The sequence below is a fragment of the Electrophorus electricus genome, chromosome 11 (genome assembly GCF_013358815.1).
Source record: "Electrophorus electricus isolate fEleEle1 chromosome 11, fEleEle1.pri, whole genome shotgun sequence".
Taxonomy (NCBI): Eukaryota; Metazoa; Chordata; class Actinopteri; order Gymnotiformes; family Gymnotidae; genus Electrophorus; species Electrophorus electricus.
Window position 1 is genome coordinate 19,582,631 of NC_049545.1, and position 19,738 is coordinate 19,602,368.

At 44.3% G+C, this 19,738-nt stretch overlaps 1 protein-coding gene, 1 pseudogene and 1 gene segment (V, D, J or C); 2 read left to right on the forward strand and 1 right to left on the reverse strand.

The window, feature by feature from the left end:
- Positions 1-4,170: 4,170 nt before the first annotated feature.
- Positions 4,171-13,772, reverse strand: lbh (LBH regulator of WNT signaling pathway). Its single transcript, XM_027007086.2, has 3 exons — positions 13,467-13,772; positions 7,750-7,852; positions 4,171-6,212 (listed from the first exon to the last, which is right to left on the reverse strand). The coding sequence occupies exons 1-3, from the start codon at positions 13,493-13,495 to the stop codon at positions 5,970-5,972; spliced, it is 375 nt and encodes a 124-aa protein (XP_026862887.1). The 5' UTR covers positions 13,496-13,772; the 3' UTR covers positions 4,171-5,969.
- Positions 13,773-16,440: 2,668 nt separating this feature from the next.
- On the forward strand, positions 16,441-17,037 carry LOC113575529 (the record flags this gene model as incomplete). The annotated part of the segment is given in 1 exon segment: positions 16,441-17,037. A coding segment is annotated over 1 exon segment (357 nt), but the record flags the coding sequence as incomplete, so codon positions are not given.
- Positions 17,038-18,364: 1,327 nt separating this feature from the next.
- Positions 18,365-19,344, forward strand: LOC113575528 (annotated as a pseudogene).
- The last annotated feature ends 394 nt before the right edge of the window (positions 19,345-19,738 follow it).

A 19,738-nucleotide genomic window follows, 5' to 3' on the forward strand; every position in this document is an offset into this window, starting at 1 on the left:
AGAAGTGTGCCGCTTAACGGTCGTCTAAAATGCTGCTGATGAGTATATGGAGACCTGCCTGGGAAAACAGTCAGTATGTTATCCCAAACACAATGATTCACTGTGGTGAGATTAGAGGCAGAGAATTTAAATTTAGGCCAACGCGAGTTTGTATAAGACGCTGACTTTATATTCGCTCAAATATTGATTTGAGTGACAGTGGCATTTCTCTGTTTCTGTGCTTCTCTCTCTCTGTAATGGACTGTGAAAGACATACAGACACGCACAGAGTATATGAGAGTGTAACCTTGTACCATTGTACGTATGTGTGTGCGTGTGTGTGTGTGTGGTGACTGACAAAAAAGAGGGAGGCGACATGGGAGTAGCTAAGTCAGAAATGGTAGAGAGAATGTTTTCTTTTGGACTCTGGACATTGTGTCTTTTAAAAGCAGGCTATTGATAGCACTTTAACGATGCTTTATTGGAAAGAATCCGGACTGGATTGTTGTTTTTTAACATTCTTGTTACCTATGCCCTCTCCTTTTTGGGAGTGTAGAAGATCTAGGGATGGAAGGAGAAAAGGAGAAGAGAAGAGCAGAGAGGAGAAAAGAGGAGTGATGCATTCTAATTTATTTTTATTCATTACTTTCCAGAATCTGCATTCCAATCTCCAGGATTCCATTTCCTGTCCTGTCCTCGAGCTACTTAGCCACTCAGGAGACAGGAACTCACAGACAGTAGATATTAAGATAGTAGAACTATGAATAACACCCCCCATCTCTCTCTCTCTCTCTCTCTCTCTCTCTCTCTCTCTCTCTCTCTCTCTCTCTCTCTCTCTCTCTCTCTCTCTCTGTGTCTGAGTTAATTTTTTCCATCAGGTTCTCCAAGCATGGAGGTTTATCAGAGGACAGTGGCCTATTTATATCAATGACAGTGAATGGAAGAGGGTCAGTGTATCAATAACCATAATAATACATTATAAAACCTGCAAGATGCCCCAAATAGAGACATGTTGACAGAGGCCACTGTTCTCCCAGAGCAACCTCTAGTAAACAAAATGATTCATCTGCATAATAAGCTTTTCCACTGGCCCCACAGAGCCACAGATCAATGGACCTATGCTTGCTGAGATGTCAGCAAGCACGAACACTAAACTTCCCTTAATATATTCGCTCGGGTTCATATATGTAAAATATATAAGGAGTAAACCTGGGCTATCCACCCCTGTGTTACATAGAAGGCTGCAGGTACAGATGTAATATAAATAATCAGCTGCTGTGCTTAGAGATGACCAGGGACATCTCTCTCTTCTTACACTCGCACAACCCTGGGAAAAGAATATTTACCCACACGATAGCCTTGGTAACACACACACACACACCCCAAGCAGAGAAATTCTTATAAGTAGTCCTGTGCACTCTCTTTCCCTCCGTCTTTCTCAGTGCATTACACACACATACACAGAGGTTGACACAAGTAGTTTACATTTACATTCTGGTTCTGTAATACCAGCAGTCGGTCCTGAACTATAATCTGACATCGTAAAGACGTATGAATAAAAAGACGGTAAGAAACGGATGGGGTGGTAAAGGTGACAAGAGGAATGGGCAGAGTGTTAGGTCACGGGATAAGCACATTTTTCCAGTGTACAACTGTGTGTGTGTGTGTATGTGTGTCTGTGTGAAGCAAGACTACTCATTGCTCTCCCTGATATTATGACATTATTTCTGAAGAGAGGGTACTTCTGCTGTGTATGTGGCTATAACAGGGTCTGAGTGTGTGAACTTTGGTGACAGGTTTAAAAGTACGAGTAAGGGTGTGTGTGTGCGCGCGCTGACAGACAAGGATCAGTGGCAGATTGTTTCCACTGGAAAGAATGCTAGGAATGCGAGAGAATAGCTATCAGTGACTGAGCACTATGACCCGGACAATAATTTAAAATATACACACACATGCACACACTCCATGTCCATGAGGGTCTGAAACACACATACATAAACTCTGCCCACTTGTTTTGTTGAGAAATGTGTGTGACTGTTATTTTCCGACAGCACAGTGGAAACGAGCAAAAAGTGTAAAATCAACTTATCATGAAGATTAATTTGGGCTGTCTTTGCAAATCCAGTTCTTATCCTCTGTCTGTCCTTCCAGTTCACTGGTGGCTGGGTGCACACTGACAGAGGCACGTTGTGTGGCTGTGTTACCGTCGCTTTGGTACCCTTCCCTGCACTTATGCATGTAAAAGCACTCCCACAGTGATGATGCGATCACCTGATTTTGGTAACACCTGTCGGCCCATCCTTGTTGATGACTTCACCCAGTTGCCTGGGTGAACTGTAACATTGTCCACCATATAAATAACTCTGCTGTGGATGGCAGTTTTCCAGGAAGCATCTAGCCAGGAGCCTCTATCTGGGCGCAACGTCAACTCACTGTTTCCAGGAAGTAACCCGAGGACCTGTGCTGGCAGCCATGTTTTCGGTAACCCCCCCCCCCCCCCCCCCCCCCATGCCCAACTGATCTAGGATCAGTTACCTCATCACAGTCATTAAGGGCAAAAGGTCATAGGTGGGCACAGAGAAGAGAGCACAGACAAGCCACGTTTTGTCCAGTTGGTTAGGCCCACTGGGAGCCCAAGTGACCCTCCATGACTCTGTCAGTGCTGTCCTTAGACTTTGGAACCCTCCAAGGGGTCATTTTGATCATTTAAGACAAAAACCACTGCTGAAGTCAAGCATTTTTCCCCCCCTATTGTCTTATTGGTTAGTTTTGACTTTTGTTTTAAGTTTATTGAGATATCCTGCTTTGGGGAATGTTCCTGTTGGATGAGTATAAGTGTGGATGATGACTACGCAACATAATCTGAGTCAATGAAGCATCTCATAGTCACCGCTCTTCAGAGCAAGCACATGACATAACAGAAATCTTAGGTCAACAAAGCGATTTTAACAACCCCAGAGTGACTCGGACTGCTCTGCCCACTGATCTTTCCCCCCAGTTCAGACATTATATAACACAATATATGTACATTACAAAATCATAAAACAGGAGGCATAAGAAGTTCTGCGCAGGTCAGCTTCCACGTCACCTTTAAGGTTCCAGTCTTACGTGAGATGTACCTAACTTGAAAATGAAAGCGGCTAAATCATTTGCATGGCAAAACCTGCAAAGGTTAATATAACTGTGGACCCAGGGTGTATTTCTGCTTGTTCTCATGGCCTACGAGGAACTTAGAAGTTAGGTGTCCACAATATTTCACAGGCCTATTAGAGCACGGTTCACATGACTGTATTTGTCCATCTCCCCTGAAACTATTGTTTTGTTTCTCTTTTGAGGTCTTTGGAGATATTGAGACCAGCTATACTGGTTGACTCAATACCTGGGTTTCAAGCCACATTAAAGTCTGTACCAATGCATCTGCCTACCTTCCTACCACCTGTGTTACACTTTCTTTACATAGCAGGAAGTGTATTTGTCAATATTATACACAGATTACATATTCAAATATGGTCAATATATCCAAACATTTAGGCAAATATATTTAAATTATGGGGTCTGTTACTTACATGCTACGTTATGTCCTTACCCATAAAACAGATCAAATAATTTAATATTAAATGTATGTTAAAGCAACAAGTGTCAAAAACAGGTCACTGTCATGACACTGCAACACGGAACCGCTCCACAAAGAGCAGAAAACCGCCTGCAGCCGAACGTCTGCCAGAAGCCTTATAAGAAACACGGACGTGTGTGTGTGTGTGTGTGTGTGTGTGTGTGTGTGTGTGTGTGTGTGTGTGTGTGTGTGTGTGTGTGTGTGTGTGTGTGTGTGTGTGTGTGTCTCAGCTTGCAGCTCGCGTAGAGGAAGCGTGCAAGGCTCGAGGTGAGTTTGGGAAGACAGGAAGCCAAGATGTGGTTAGTGCAGCTAAATACAGTGCGCGTTCGTGAAGGCTTTTTGCAGGAAGTCACACCACGCGCGGCTTTAAAAGCTTGCGCTCGGTGAAGCGGCTTGCTAAAAGGGAAGCGAAACCAAAAGGGTTTTTAAGTTTCGGAGTTTTAAATATTTTATATGTATAAATGTTTCCTGAAAACACACATACTTCAGAGAAGAAACGAGCAAGCTGTACCCTTAAAAACCACCCAGCACTAACAACCCCTTCCAACTGCATCCAAGCCCACAAACACACTGGTCTGTAAAGTGCATTCAAACTGTTTATTTACAACCTCTCAGTCAGAGAACATGGCAGCAAGGAAAAAATAAAATCAAAACGAAGAAAAACTAAATGGCAACCATTCTCCCTGAGCTGTACACAGATAGAAACAGAACAGAATCTTCAGGTGGTTCAGATAGAGGAGGAACCTGACCATGGCCCCACCCCTACTCGAAAGACCCGAACACTCCAGTACACATGCGCAGACTAATTACACAAAACCTTTTTACATAGTGGGGGGGGGGGGGGGGGGGTTGCTTTTAATGGCTAGACATCCTGATTAAAATACACATGGTGTTTTCCGCACCAAGGTGACCTGCTAGAGTCTTTCCACCGAGGGAAGATGATGAATGGGGAGCGAGAGAGAGAGAGAAAGGAAAAAAAACAAAACAAAAAAAAAAACTTCAGACAAGTTCTCTTACTGCCCGCCCCCGATGCGGCTGGAGGAAGCCTTAATTATTTTTTCTCAATCCCAGTGCACTTCAAATAAAGCCTTTGCCTCAAGATCACCTCTCATTATGAATGATGGTGGGCAAAGAAGGTATAACGTTGTGATGAAAGGAAGGATGAAGGGATGACATCAATTTATACCCCAGGGGGCGATTACGCCCACCCCCAACAGTTGCATGCCACTTATCTGCTAGAATGCTGCTATATACAAAGACACTATTAATTTGCGGATATTCACAGTGAAACTATTTCTGCATACAAATACTATTTACATACAGTATTATGTATAGGATGAACTTGTTTTGGTGGAAGGAAAGGGGACAGAGTGCAATTTAAACTGAACATAGTAAAACTATTAAAGAGCATTCTACATGCTGCACAGTTTGAAGGTTGTACATGTCTGGCGCTTGCGACTCCACCATCTCTGTTCCCCAAGTTTCAGAAAACACCCGTCCACTTTCTCCAAACCGTGACGGCTGAAGGTGAAAAGTCATCCCACTGTTCTTTAACTCTCCACCACACCTACTTTGGAACTGCCATCCGAAACCCCATCTGCTGGCGATCTCTGCGAGCGATCAGTCATCAGCGACAACCTTCGGACATGGCCCACATCTTTACTGTGGTGTAGGGTTACTTCCTAGTGAACATTATACAAAACAAAACTAAAACAAACAAAAAAAAACTAAACAAAAAAACAAAACAAAACCAAACCCTTGGCTCCATTTTAGACCAAGTCAGAGTTCTCCATTGGACTGCAGCTGGAGGAGATATGATGGTCTTGAGGAGCAGGTCTTCTCAGCCTGGTTCATCTGACCATCGGATACAGATTCTGCTATGGTCTGGACAAAGTCTGCAAGCCTCAGAACTGCATGCCTTCCTTACGCATTTGGGTGGTTGTGTGTGTGCATGCACTTTGTAAATGGGTGTGTAGTATTTGAAGGAGTGTCTGAACTGAACAGAAGGAGCGAGCGGGAGTGAATGAGGGACATGAAGGTGGAGTACGTGTCAGTACGTAAACATTCCTGTGTGTGCAGGGAAGATGCTGGTATGGGAACTGAGAGAAACAGACAACACTTCCATCATTTTTAGTAAGTGAATATGAGGATATAATGCATCTCCCACTTTCATATCACCCTAAGATTCCTATGCTCTCAAAGAAGGAACACTGTTTTGAAGTCTGCTTTTTCAATTTAGCACCTGTATGAAGAGACAGAAAGCTGGTTCTTATATGATCTGTCGCGATTTTCAACACATGCGTGCGTGCGTGTGTTTGTACGTGCGTGCTTGCGTGTGTGTGTGTGTGTGTGTGTGTGTAAGTCAGTGCAGTCCTGTCTAATGCTGAGAGTTCAGCACGAGCTGTCCCTCTGGTGCTTGGCCATTGCTATCTTCTCCCTCTCCCTGCGTGTTCACCCCCTTCTCCTCCACGTCCTCCTCCTCCTTGCTGACGATATACTCCTCCGGAGGCCAGCGGAGCTCACCACTCTCCACCTCGCCCTCCGTCACCTGCACCACGATAGAGGGTAGGCGGTGCTTCTGTTTTCGGGAATGCTCGAAATCGGAAGGACCAGGAAAGATCTGCGGGGAATAAAATGACAGCGAGGTTGGGAATGGCACTTCTGCCCATGCTCATCTTAAGACAAGACCAGCTTTAAATACTATTCCATTGAGCTTCTGTTGATACAAACCAAGATGATTAAAGGAAAACAAGCACTACTGTGCCACATCATTAAAGTTTGTGTGAAATGTTGAATGTATGCTTAGATGTTGCAACACAAAGATGACGAACGGAATTCCAGAATTGACTTTCTTTCTGTTGCGTGCACGCACACACACATGCGCGCGCACACACATATCTTTCTCTTTGTTTATCTTTCATTCTTGGCCCCAGTAAGAGGAATATGGCTGGAGGCCCAGTCTCCATCCAAAAACCCCATCTTGGCTGACTTCTGGATGAAGTGGAGCAATGTTTTTTAGCTCTGTGCTTCAGCAACACACATGGAATGAAGGGAAAGTAAATGTCACCATGTAGGCAATAAGCCAAGAGAAGACAATATTTGAAGAGACAGAGAAACAGAAAACAGACACAAAAACAGAAAGACTCAAAGAATTAACAAGCTTCAGTTAAAAAAAAAAATTCACGAGGGAGTTTTCATCTGATTTCATTAGATATGGGAAAGAGAGAGAGAGAGAGAGAGAGAGAGAGAGAGAGAGAGGAATGTGAAATTGTGTGTGAGAAAATCAGCTCTCAGAGTGAAGAGGAGAAGTGAATTTTTGTCACAGCCTAGTACTGATAACACCCTAAGACACTGCTGTAGGGTTAGCATCTGGCAGCAAAGAGGCATGAAGCACCACACACACACACACACACACACACACACACACACACAGCTGCAAAATCAGGCTGTGAAGGACAATGTGCAAAAATATCCGTTATCCATAGTTAAAAACAAAGGACGTAAGAATGAGTTCAGAAACCAAAGCCAGAGGAGGCTACAAAACTATTAGTTATCCAAGCCTGAGCCTACTAGACCTTTCACTGAAGAACCCACCTACAGTCAGTTTGCTTAAACCCGAGACAAATATGCGTGTTTAAAAAAGTATACCAAATGATGCGGTCAGTAATAAGCCCTCCCCCCAGTTCAGCCTTTCAGTTATCTCAGGCCAACAGCAAGAAAAAGACAATATATACATCACCACTCACTATAAATAGCTCCCCTTCAAAACAGCAAAGCATTATTTCTGCACAGCAACCAACAGAAGTGATTGGAGGGGTGTGGGGATGGGGAATAAGAAAACACAAACCCCTGCAGAGAGAGAAAGTGGGGAAGAGAGGGAGAGAGAGAGAGAGAGAGAGAGAGAGAGAGAGAGGGGGAGAGGGGGTGAGAGAGAGAGAGAGAGAGAGAGAGAGAGAGAGAGAGAGAGAGAGAGAGAGAGAGGGAGGGAGAGAGGGAGAGAGAGAGAGAGAGAGAGGGAGGGAGAGAGAGAGAGAGAGAGAGGTCCCTGAGGAATCCGGCTGGGCAGGGAGGAGCAGGTCCAGACCATGGTCCAGGAATACAGACTGGAAAGCACCATGGTGCGTTCCGGGTTGCTAGGAAGGGGAATTTTCTAATACCTGAAAGGTGTTGCCATCTTTGCTAGGACTGAGGAGCATGTCGTCTATCGGAGCACTGCTGATGATCACGTCCGTCATTTCACGACACGGCACGAACACGGGGCTGCAAATGCACGCACGCACACGCACACGCACACACACACACAGAAAATCAAAGATGAATAATTTAATCAAGCTGCATCACATAACATCAGATAATGCTGTACTTTCCTCATACAGGCCATCTCGCCCTCACCTATCCACACTACATACATACACGGTACACAAATACGGAGGCTCCCACTGTCTAAGAGACACTGCGAGGATATTCTGTATTATTAAGAACTTCCCCTTGCATGTTCTGCCACGCTGAACCATCAATAACCTTGCGTGTGTTCCTTTCGCATTTAGTCCGAACTCAGCAAAACGTTGAAAGTGCTGTGTGGCCATGCAGGTTCCACTGCATCTGGGTCAGTGATTAGAGCTACGAGGTCACGTCGCTGTTCGGCGCTCTGCTGCCTGGATATATTTAAAAAGTTCTAGTCATTGTGAAAGTGAGCTAGGAGCGAGCTGGCGACAGTGAGGAGTGAAGAGTGTCACTTCCAGCGTACAGCGAGGGCACTTTCCATCGGGCATCCTGGATGCTACTAGATACATATGTAACTGGGGGGGAAGATAGCGATTGATTCCAGTTAATGATGAAGGTGGTCGAGCTTTTACTGCCGGTGTGTCCAAGTAAATTGCCCCAGAAATCTCAAGGACTACCATACACTGTCAGAGCGGACATGTCAAAGGCAAGAAAGGGCATCTATTCCTGTATGAGCTGAGAACATAGGCTGCACCGTGGATCTTTTCTCACAGCAGTTATTTAAAGTCTGCCGGTATAGCAGCCAGTATGAGTGTGCGTGCATGCACGTACGCTCGCTCACACACACACACACACACACACACTTCAAGGGTCTAGCCAAATAAACTCCAACAAGAGCATTTATGTAAGCTTGTGATCAGAAAAACATGAAAAGAGAGGAATTCTCATGGAACTATGTACTGAATCCGATATGCCCAGAACATTATCTGCTGATGACTACAGTACACGCAGGTGAACACTACAAGTGTAATGATACTTTCTGAACTATGCAAAGGCTAAAGGTGTGATGCTACTGATCCAATGCAAACCTCATTACAGACAGCAAAAACATTTTAGTCCTACACATTCGCAAACATTTGTGAAAAATAAACATGTTTCATCATAATCAAAGATTTGACATCCACAGACAGAGCCAACCAAATGCCAGATCATACCTCCAAACCACTGAAGCTCCACCCCATGGGCTCTGTCTGTGTGTATATGTGTTTGTGTGTGTGCGCGCGCACGTGCTCATATCTGTGGGATTAATAACAGTTATGCCCAACAGGCCTCTTCTGACATGCAAAGCCTTGACACTTTGCACTTAAAAAGGAAAAAAAAATGAATGAAGCCCTGAGTTTTCTGTGATCTTTGGCAGGCATCTCCATATCGCCAGGCTTGTACGTTATCAACAGGAAGCTGCGCACGTGCCGTTGTCACAGACACTTGCTCGTTGTAAGGGATGTTTACATCTTGCTGCAGATGGCCGAGTATGTCACACAGAAGACAGTCAAGCAGGTGGAGGGCAAACGGAATCCGACCGCACAAAGAAGCTGGAGCCAACCACATATCACACATGTCCCAGTGGGATGCGCGCACACAAACACGTGTATTAAGGAAGCAAGACAAAACAACGCTGCACCAAATGGCAAGCCGATGACAAGCATTCCACCAGGTCTTCTCTCTAATGCCACAAGCAATATGCGCATCTTGATGCAACAGGCCCCAATAACTACAGATGGCTCCCAGTACAAGAGCAGACCATTTCAAGGTTGTTCTGAGAACCAGCAGGCATATCGAACATATGCCAACCGTATCACCAAGCGTTAGCTTTAGCATTATGATTTGGCGCCCACATAAAAGCAAAAACCCGGTGGGGGTGGGGGGTGGGGGAGGTGCTGTGTTCTTCCTTATGACCTTATGACCATTGCGGTAAAAAAAACAAAACAGGAAGTGCAGAAGAACAACTGGAAAGCATTCATAAAAAAAAAAAAAAAACTAAATAAATAAGCATGCTTTATATAGCCAGCAAAAAGCCACTTCTGCCTCTCATTCAAAGACAAGTTACAGTCTCAAGACTAAACCATGAACTTGGATCTTCCCAAGTGGGCTGCCATCAGTGCCCTGTCCTCCACTAGACATGCTGTACTGCCCCAAACCATGGAGAAGCCTCCAATTACAAAAATATAACGCACATTTACCTTCAAGTAACTGATTAAGTAATTGGGGTCATAGTTTAAGCTCCTAAATGCCATCCCCATTTATTCAATCACTTTAAATCATTTCTGGCCCTTAATATGAGGAGTGAAAGTATTTCTGCACCCACCAGTACATGCCCACACAGTATGGGGTAAGAGATGTAGGGCAAAGGAGATTCCGATAGATTTAGATGTACAGTCCTGGGCAGGAGAGGCCTGAAAGCTAAACACTCGAGCGCAGGCAGTGATATTTCAGCTCGGAGGCTGCATAAACATCCTGCTTGGCTAAGAATAACAGAGCATCAGCCTAATAAAACACGGAGGGGCACAGGAGAAGAGGAAGTGGAGGAGAGCGCTGGAGGAGAGAGGAGAACGCGAGAGGAGTCCGTCTCCCTAACCTGGGACCGGACGGGAGTGTCCCGGCCGCTGTCACACGAGGCCAACGCGAGGCCCCTCCTTCCCACAGAGCTCGAAAAAATTCTCCCATCCCAAGCAAAGTTTTCCTTATGAAACAAGCAAGAAGCCAGAGATATGGCTTCCAGCCAAGGGCAAAGGAGAATTTAGCTGTGGGAAGAGCTATTCGTGGCATCAAAGCAAGGAAAAGAGCCGTGCAATATTTTCCAGCAATCTGTTTGGAGTTTAGTGGTGATTAATGTCAAATTAATTGAATTGGATTCATCCAAACATTATTCCAGTATTTCAGACAGCAGGAGTGTACTTTAATAACTGGGTGCTGGGTGTCAACCGCAGCAATATGATTATTCAGACCGCCCGGGGAGAAACACCATGTCAAGAATAGCCACGTCTATTAAGTTTTACAGAAATCTAAGGATTCTTTGGGCATGTTTAATTGAGGCTATAAAACCAATGGCCACTAATGTCTCCTGGAGATCTGATGACTGTATGAGCTCAGCTCCATCGCAGAGCCCACACACCTGGTCATGGCCATCTGAAGGGACTGCCTAGCTAGCATGGGGCTGGAATGCGACTCTGCAGAGAGGCGGGGCATGTGGGGAAGGCGGAGCATGTGGGGGTGGGTGGGGCACATGAAGAGGGGGCGCGAAGCACAGGGCTGGGGACGCAGCTGCCGTCTGGATGCTGGGCCAAGGACCGCACTCCAGAGATGCCAATACCTCGACAGACGTCGAGACTAAGCGACAGACGGAAGCACTGAGAGGTTGGCAGTGCAGTCTTTCTCTCCCTCTCTCTCTCTCACACACACACACACACACACACACACACACACACACACACCAAGCATCTTATCCACCGCCAGCTCCACTATCTGGCTCATGTTTACTCAACCGCATTAAACAAGAGTGCGTTTATAAAGAATTTTTCATCTGTGTAAAGGACATGCAGTCCTATTGTTTTTGGGGACTCAACTGCAGATTTGCCCCATTTCATCTCTCTGTTCATCACCCATGGACAAGCTGGAGAACCGGAGCGCAGAAAGCCAAAACTGTTTTTCAGTGAATTGGTGGTAATCACCTGCAGAAGCTAAACAACAGGTCGCTGGGCCCATTGGGAGACTGGACCACACTCCCGAGGTGCCGGCTAAGCCAGAGCCTCCCACCAATGAGTGAAGGTTTCCGCTGGCTGCCTTTAATTTAACGACGCCATTCTCAACCCTGCTCAGGACATGCTGAATCTGTGCCATTCCCCCTCTGCTGTGACCACTGCTCAGATGAGCTCATCGAGAGCAAGACTACCCCCCCCCCCCCCCACTAAAACCCCCCAGTGATGAACTACTTGGAGCTCACCAGGTTCAGAGATTTATCAGTCCTATAAAGAGAGGAGATGACTACACATATTCCCATGTCATTGCTAGAGGGCATCTGTAGCTGTACGCTCTGACAGCATGTATTCAGTGCTGCGAAACAAAAGCTTAGAAGAACTGGCACAGTGGATAGGCAGGCAAAGACCGGTGCAAGGCAGTGGTGCTCAGAAATGGATCTGGGTCCACCCCAGACCACCTACTCTAATGTTAATGATAGCATATCTTGGCAGCAAAACTGTGCTCAGATCAGTGGAACACATGACTGCGGTGAAAACATTGCTGGTTACAATGCTGCAGTGTTTGGGTGCAGGAAATGGGCCTTCCTTGTTCTCTAGTCATTTTCTATTTACACTCACTCATTACAGTCCTACACACACCGTCCTACCCATATGATTCTGTTAATAAGGAGAGGAGAAGTCTTAGATGGCACAAACCATTTCCAAGTAGAGTCTAACAAGAAGCATGGAAAGTGACACTGTGCAGCGGCACCTGTAAACAACAAGCAAAAAGAGCAAGCACCTACAAGCAGCTATGTCTAATTTCACTCTGACACCTTTGGGATCACCCAGATGTAAACAAAACAAGAGTGGCATGGCTGGGTTGACACAAGTCCTTTGATGGAGAGCTACGTGAGGAAATCAAGGGCCTTTGCAAACCAAACCACCAGCAAATCGCTTGCAGTAGTGTGCAGAGAAACTGCAACTTTGCTCGCACGCACACACAGACAGACAGAGAAAGATAACTGAAGGTCAGGTTTTCACATTCTGACAACTCAAAGTGGTTGGAGGAGATAGAAAAAAAAAAAACCCCAAAGCAATAGTGTTATGGGTACAGGGCTGTCAGTGATCAGTGGCCCCTCCCCTCCAACCCCAGGACGGACCCCGGTCTCGTGTGGGGAGAGGGTGATAGTAAGCGAAGGTTTTGGTATGAAATGGTGCATATGCATGCTGCTCCATCCACTGAAAGTCTAGTCTTTGCTTGCTTACTGTGGTGCATGCGGTGCTCGGTTGGTCGCGTTCACTACGGAACGTGACCTTTAACACAGGCTGACAGGGCAGCAGTAATGACTCACATCGACCTGTGCAGTGGATTTGGGTGGAAATAACGCGATGGGGAGTGCCTCCAAACACCTCTAACATGTTCCACTGTGACTCACGGTTATCTGAGTGCAGTCCATGGATGGTGATTTTGTTAATCTTCTAGATGTGGATTTACAGCAAAGGTACCGTAACACCAATGACCTTCTCGCGTATTCCACAGCGCGAAACGATTTGTTGCAACTTTGCAAAGCTCTGGGGGGAAAAAAACGATCTCATATCCAGCGCAACGTTTTTACAAAGCTTTTTGCTCTGTTCAGACAGCCAATCGTTCAGGTTTTGATCGGATTCTTTTTAAATTCACACTATACGTGTTAACTACCAGCCTGCTCGAAAACACTGGTTTCTCGCGATGCGTTTGGCTAAATTACAGTGTCGATTTGTCCAGACTGCATGTATTTTAAAACAATGATCTATTCATAGCAAAACGGCTTTTTCATTCAACGATCGCAAAACTGCTACACCTGTCCGAAAATAACACCGATGTTCTTCACCGTAGCCCACCTTTAATAAATGCAAAAGACTACACATCTTACCAGTGCAGTGGAGGACAGTATACAGACATGTAGGTCTTCGCGTCTGCACGCTTATCAGTTGATCAAGGCGAGCGCTTCTTCTCTCCTTTCGCGAGCGACGTGCGTGCAACTTATTGAAATACAAAAAAAAGCGTTTAAAGAGGCATCAAAGGATTAAGGCGCAAATGACAACAGCCACTTACAGTCTCTCCATCGACTACTTTGACTTTGCAGCGAACTGTATTTTATAAAGGAGGCGTGTAACGCAACCAGCGGACCCGCCCCTCCTTCTCCCCAGCGCGCACACACACACAAGGGTTTAACCAAATCTTGAATGACTGCATGGCCGTATGAGAAGGAAGAAACGCGGCTGGTGCTGGTCAGATGGCCAATAGGTTTGATGACGACAATGGTACAGGACTTATTTCATTGGATGTTACGGATGCTGCAACACACACCCACACTCACACACACACACACACACACACACACACACACACACACACCCCAACACCATGCAAGCGGTGGACACCAGCACCTTATCCGCCCTGAGCGCACGCACACACGAATACTTTGATACGACTGAATGCGACTAGCTGAGTATTTGGAGTTCCAAGTCCAAGTTTAATGCATACGAAATCGGACTGGCACAGGGGCATACTGACGTGATGACCACTCTACAGACCCAGGGCTGTATTTTAAGTGCCCGTCTAAAGGAAGGGCTCTGATTCAGGCTTTGGTTTTGCGTCTCATGACTGGGGAGAAAACCAACCCCATGTGGGCATTCATTCTCTGGAGGTCTCTGAATTTCCACTTCAGGAGGCCAATAATATGAGACCCAGAAGAAGTAGTCCAAATGTATGTATCAGTATCCGTTAACCGGCTGTAGCAGGTCTCCGTTAACGGATGTATCAGTGTCGGAAGAAGGCAGTCTTTGGTCTTCAGTACATATCAGTCACTTGTTGAATGCTCTTTTTAAGTCGTAAATTGTCTGTGGTTATAACTCAGGCAATTGTTAAAAAAGCACCCACTATGGTGGTTACATACCAAGTAACATACTGTCAGTCATTACGTTTTAGTAGAGATTTATTTGCTTCAATGCACAGGAAAGCAAGAGGGGGAGAGAGAGAGAGAGAGAGAGAGATTTTTTTCAATTTTTAAAAATCTAATCCACAGCACCATCTACTGGCCACGCAAAGTGTTACTTGCAAGATAGTCCTGCCCCCTACTGTATAATTATGTCAAAGACAATACATTTCTTTTGACTGCATGACGTTGAAAACTATGAATAGGTTTATTTTTCTTAAAGGCGTGTGGTATTTGCAAAGCTAATGAATGGGGTCTGAAAGAGGCTTCCGATAGCCGTATCTGTCAGGCTGAATTGCTGCATGACTCCACCCTACAGAATGCCTGAATTTAGGAAGATTTGTACTGAATTACTAGTTACTAGAGATTAATTATTATTGCTGCACAAATTTATGATATATTTAAAGACTAAGGGAAATGTATAAATATATGGACAAAGGGTTTCACACAGGGCTCTTTCCTGGTGTGTATGTGTAAGAATATGACTTACTTTCTGACTACAACAGCTGCACAAAAAGGTGAGGGGCTTACCCTTTACTTTTACTGAGAAACAGTAATGAGATTCGGAAAATATGAGAAACTGAAACAAACACACACCTCCCCAATTGCTCTGTCTGGCTCTTTTTATAAGGAGCTGTGTATAGAGACACCCACAAAGACTCTTCTCACCTCTCTGAAACATGATGTTCTTCAGCCCTGCCTCTCTCATTGGACTCCTGCTCACTGTGACCGGTAAGAGCACCCCAAACATCAAGTGATATCAACGAAGCAACATTTCTCCTCGCAGTGAATGGAGACAATGAACTACTATCCTATCTGAGTAGATTCTCTTTCCTTTGGTTCTCTTCTACTTTTCGTAAGCAAATTTTATTTGCCAGCCTATGTTTATTTATTTATTTATTGGTGTTCATTTCAGGTTTGGCAGCATATACCTTATCTCAAGAGAAGTCCAAGTCTGTGAAACTGGGAGACACGGTGAAGATACTTTGTACTGCACAAGATGATCAGCATTACATTTCATGGTACCGACAAAAAACTGGCAGTGCCCCTGAGTTTCTGCTCAGAAACAACATAAGAGCGAGTGGATTACCCAGAAGGTTCACTTACACTGACTCAGGCACCCAGGACTATCTGAACATCAATGGGGTAGAATCCCAGGATGAAGCGGTCTACTACTGTGCTTGTGTTAGCTGTGGATCGGCTTACGGTGCTGCGTTCCAGTGGAGTGCTCATACAAACATCTACTCGGCTGACTTCCCCCTTCCATGAGTCGGTCCAGTCACTTGGACTTGGGATCTTTCAGTAAATGGCCATGGGAAACTGGCCGGTGCATGGTCAGTTTCTTCCATTTAGCTGGATGTGTGATTTGAACACACTTTCTTTTAGGAGGGGTGATAGGAGCACTGCCTGAATGTGGGCTGTGCTCATAGCCTGCAGTACTGATGTTTGGGTACTGGCATCTAACACTGTGAGGTGGTAGCACAGTGTTTGCTGAAGGCACCAGCCTTGGTAAGAACACTTTTATTTTTAAAAAATGGCATTTCTGTGTCACTGCAGCTATAACTAAATGCAGTAATATCTTTCTTTAAAATTTTAAATTCTATTTTTAATGACTGGAATTACACACATTTTCTCCACTTAGCTATATTTGGTTTATATATAATGTGATATGTATTGAAAAGGCTCTATACTAGACTATGTAAATAATATGTATAACATTGAATAGAGTAATTACACATATCAATATTCCCCGTTGATAGCTGAATGCAGGGTACAATCTATATTTGCCATTGTTTGGGAAGCAAACATGTATGTGAAAATTGTGAAAGATCATTCACTCTTTTTTTATGTTCTATAATCTGTTTCGGACACATCATTCCTGTTATAGCTGCATTCATCTTTCTCTTGATCTTTTTCCCTAGAGGTGTCTTCTCCAGCTCGTCCTGTGTCTCCTCCATCCCTGCTGGTCCTGTCTCCCTCCCAGACTCCGCCCTCTGGGAGCGAGGCCACCATCGTGTGCCTCGCTCGGGGTTTCTACCCTGACGATGCCACCCTGTCCTGGTCCGAGGACGGCACCGCCATGGCGGGTCCTGAGGTCCAGATGAGCGCATCTTGGCGTCAGGCTGACGGCACGTTCTTCCGGAGCAGCTTCCTGAAACTCAGTGCGGAAAGCTGGAGCTCCGGACGCACCTACACCTGCACCGTGAGCCACTCGGCCCTGGCCAGCCCTGTGAGCTCCAGCGCTGGGGTGGAGCAGTGTGGGTAGAGCAACCTCACAATACTGAAATACAAAGAACAGTATTTCCCAGGTTTACTTCTAATTCAGAGGTTTGAGACTAGTAGCTTAGTTGGCCATGTTGTTCTTGTCCAGTACAGGACACAGGAAAACCTGCTTCACAGCCCAAAGCACCAATGAAAGAATGTAATTTTCTTACTGTACATTTCTATTATGCAAGGGATTGCATCTGTACTGCTCAGTGTTACTGAATAAAACTCTTTCATCATATAACCAGAGTGATGTCTTTAAGTGTCTTTACATGGATTTATGCAACCAACACTCCCATGTGCACTATGACCCTACTCTGTTACCCCAAACACTCTTACCGTGGACATTCACATCAAAGCATCCTGCACACACAGCCTAAAACATATAATAATAATAATAATAATAATAATAATAATAATAATAATAGCACTTTACATTTTCATAATAAAATAATTGACATAAGAAAAATTAAATAAAGTTTATATGAAAATAAAGAACATTAATTAAATAACATTCAAATAAATTATGAAAATAAAATGTTAAAATGAGGTGCATTCTGTAACAGGTTTTTATCTAGATTTAAACACACAAATCTTACTTTTTTATGTTTATGTTTATGAAATAAACATAAATGTTTATGTTTATGAAATAAAAAGCCCTGAGGCAGTTTTAAATAATGCTGATTGTCATAGAGTAAAGATAATTTTTCATCACTTCACATTCTGTTACTAATATGCATAAAATAATAAAAACCTATGGAATATTACATTATTTTACATTATTACTTTACATTATTTGAGTTATTTGACCATTTATTGATATGTGTGTTTTTGTGCTCTTGGAGCAATATAAATAAATTAAAAGCAAAAGAACTTTGCTTCTGAAGACCATAAAAATTTGAATAATATAATATAATAATATAATATTGAAATAATTGAATGTGTACCTTAGAAAATACAGCATTAATAATGGTTGAAGTTTCGTAAATTGAGCTTTATGTACAGTCTTTGGGTGCTCAGCCATGCTGATGTCATCTTTATTGCAAAAGCTTCTCCCCCTAGCTGTTTGAAGTTCAGTGCTGAAAGCAGAATTCTATTAATGGAGACCCCAGGGGTCAAATTTACATGCAGTTTCTGTTCCTGATCTTTTTCCTGAACATCTGAATTGTCATGGTTGACTTTCCACTAGCTGGGTATTAAGAAAGACTGAATTAAATTTACAGTTAAACATTATTTCCACATATATACACTGACAATCGTCCAAAATCCCAGTGGGTAGATATAAAATTAGTTAAATATGGAAAGAACCATGTTATTGCACAACTTGTTATGCATTTTCTCCTCTCTCTCTCTCTCTCTCTCTCTCTCTCTCTCTCTCTCTCTCTCTCTCTCTCTCTCTCTCTCTCTCTCTCTTTGTATGTGTGTGTGTGTGTGTGTGTGTGTGTGTGTGTGTGTGTGTGTGTCACAGTTTGTTGGCTCCCTTTATAAGCAGTAGTTTGTAAGTGTATGTGTCCTGCTCTGAACATTCCCAGACTCATTTCTCCTCTCTGAACACTGGAAGCCTGAACATGATTCTCAACAATGCCTCCCTGTCTACACTCCTGATCACTCTATCTAGTAACTCACAGCCAATATCCACCACCTTCCCTTCTGATGTAAAACATTTTATATTTCTCTAACCAGTTTTAACTAGTAATACTCTGTAACGTGGATATGTTATGGATATGTAATAATAATCAGAGATTTAAATCACACAGCAAACATGCTTTTATGCAGGATTCTGCTGTGTTCACAGGACTCGAGGCCATAGTGCATCTGACCCAGGAGAAGACTTTGGATGTCAGTGTGGGACAGAATGTTAAAATTCTATGTAAAAAAGATCAAAGTGGCTGGACAATTTCATGGTACCAACAGAAGACTGGAGAAGCTCCAAAGTTCCTACTTGCTGATAGCAACAGGGCCAGTGGATTGCCTGGCAGATTCACATACACGGACAGTGGCTATAACGAGTACCTGAATATCAATGGCGTGTAGGCTGAAGATGAGGCCATTTACTACTGTGGCTGTATCATATGTGAGAACCATCACAGTGTTACAGTTTGTCATACTGCTTGTACAAAAACCTCCAGAGTGACTTTGGTTACCTGAAGTTGCTCGGAGTCTGTCAAGTAGCTGAGATCTAGCCAGGATGCGTTGGAATAAGAGTTCTGAGTGAGCTCTCATGTATGGCAGAGTTGGTCCTGCTGCTGGTCCTGTCTCCCTCCCAGACTCCGCCCTCTGGGGGCGAGGCCAGCATCATGTGCCTCGCTGGGGTTTCTACCCTGATGCTGCCACCCTGTCCTGGTCCGAGGACGGCACCGCCATGGCGGGTCCTGAGGTCCAGATGGGCTCATCTCGGCATCAGGCTGACGGCACGTTCTCCCGGAACAGCTTCCTGAAACTCAGTGCAGAACGCTGGAGCTCCGGATGCACCTACACCTGCACCGTGAGCCACTCGGCCCTGGCCAGCCCTGTGAGCTCCAGCGCTGGGGTGGAGCAGTGTGGGTAGACAGCTGCAGGAGATGAAGCATATTAATATTAATGTCACTTCACATCTTAATGTTTTCTGCTTTTTGGTTTGATGTGTTTTGTTTAACAGCTCACTGGAACTGTATTGCTAATTGCATCTCTTTGCCTTAATAAAATTATTATCAAATGTCTAAAATGATATGTGTGGTTTTGTAAGCACTTTTACCAGGGATAATATTTGAGCTTTCACTTAGTTGAAACTTCCACAATTCTTCTGGATCGCTACCTTAGTTAAACATGAACATTTATTTAGTTCATATATAGCAAATTAATTCTTTAATTTTTAAACATTATTATCAAATTTAGAATTTCATCATATCAACTTTCCTTCTTACTGTGTGGACTAAAAATGACATTTTGGAAAGTCACTGCAG

Excerpts from the sequence above, each read along its gene's own strand:
- lbh (XM_027007086.2), bottom strand. The coding sequence starts at position 13,495 with ATGTCTGTATACTGTCCTCCACTGCACTG. Across the intron at positions 7,853-13,466 it reads TACTGTCCTCCACTGCACTG|CCCCGTGTTCGTGCCGTGTC; the intron begins GTAAGATGTGTA and ends GTGCATTTGCAG. Across the intron at positions 6,213-7,749 it reads AAGATGGCAACACCTTTCAG|ATCTTTCCTGGTCCTTCCGA; the intron begins GTATTAGAAAAT and ends TATTCCCCGCAG.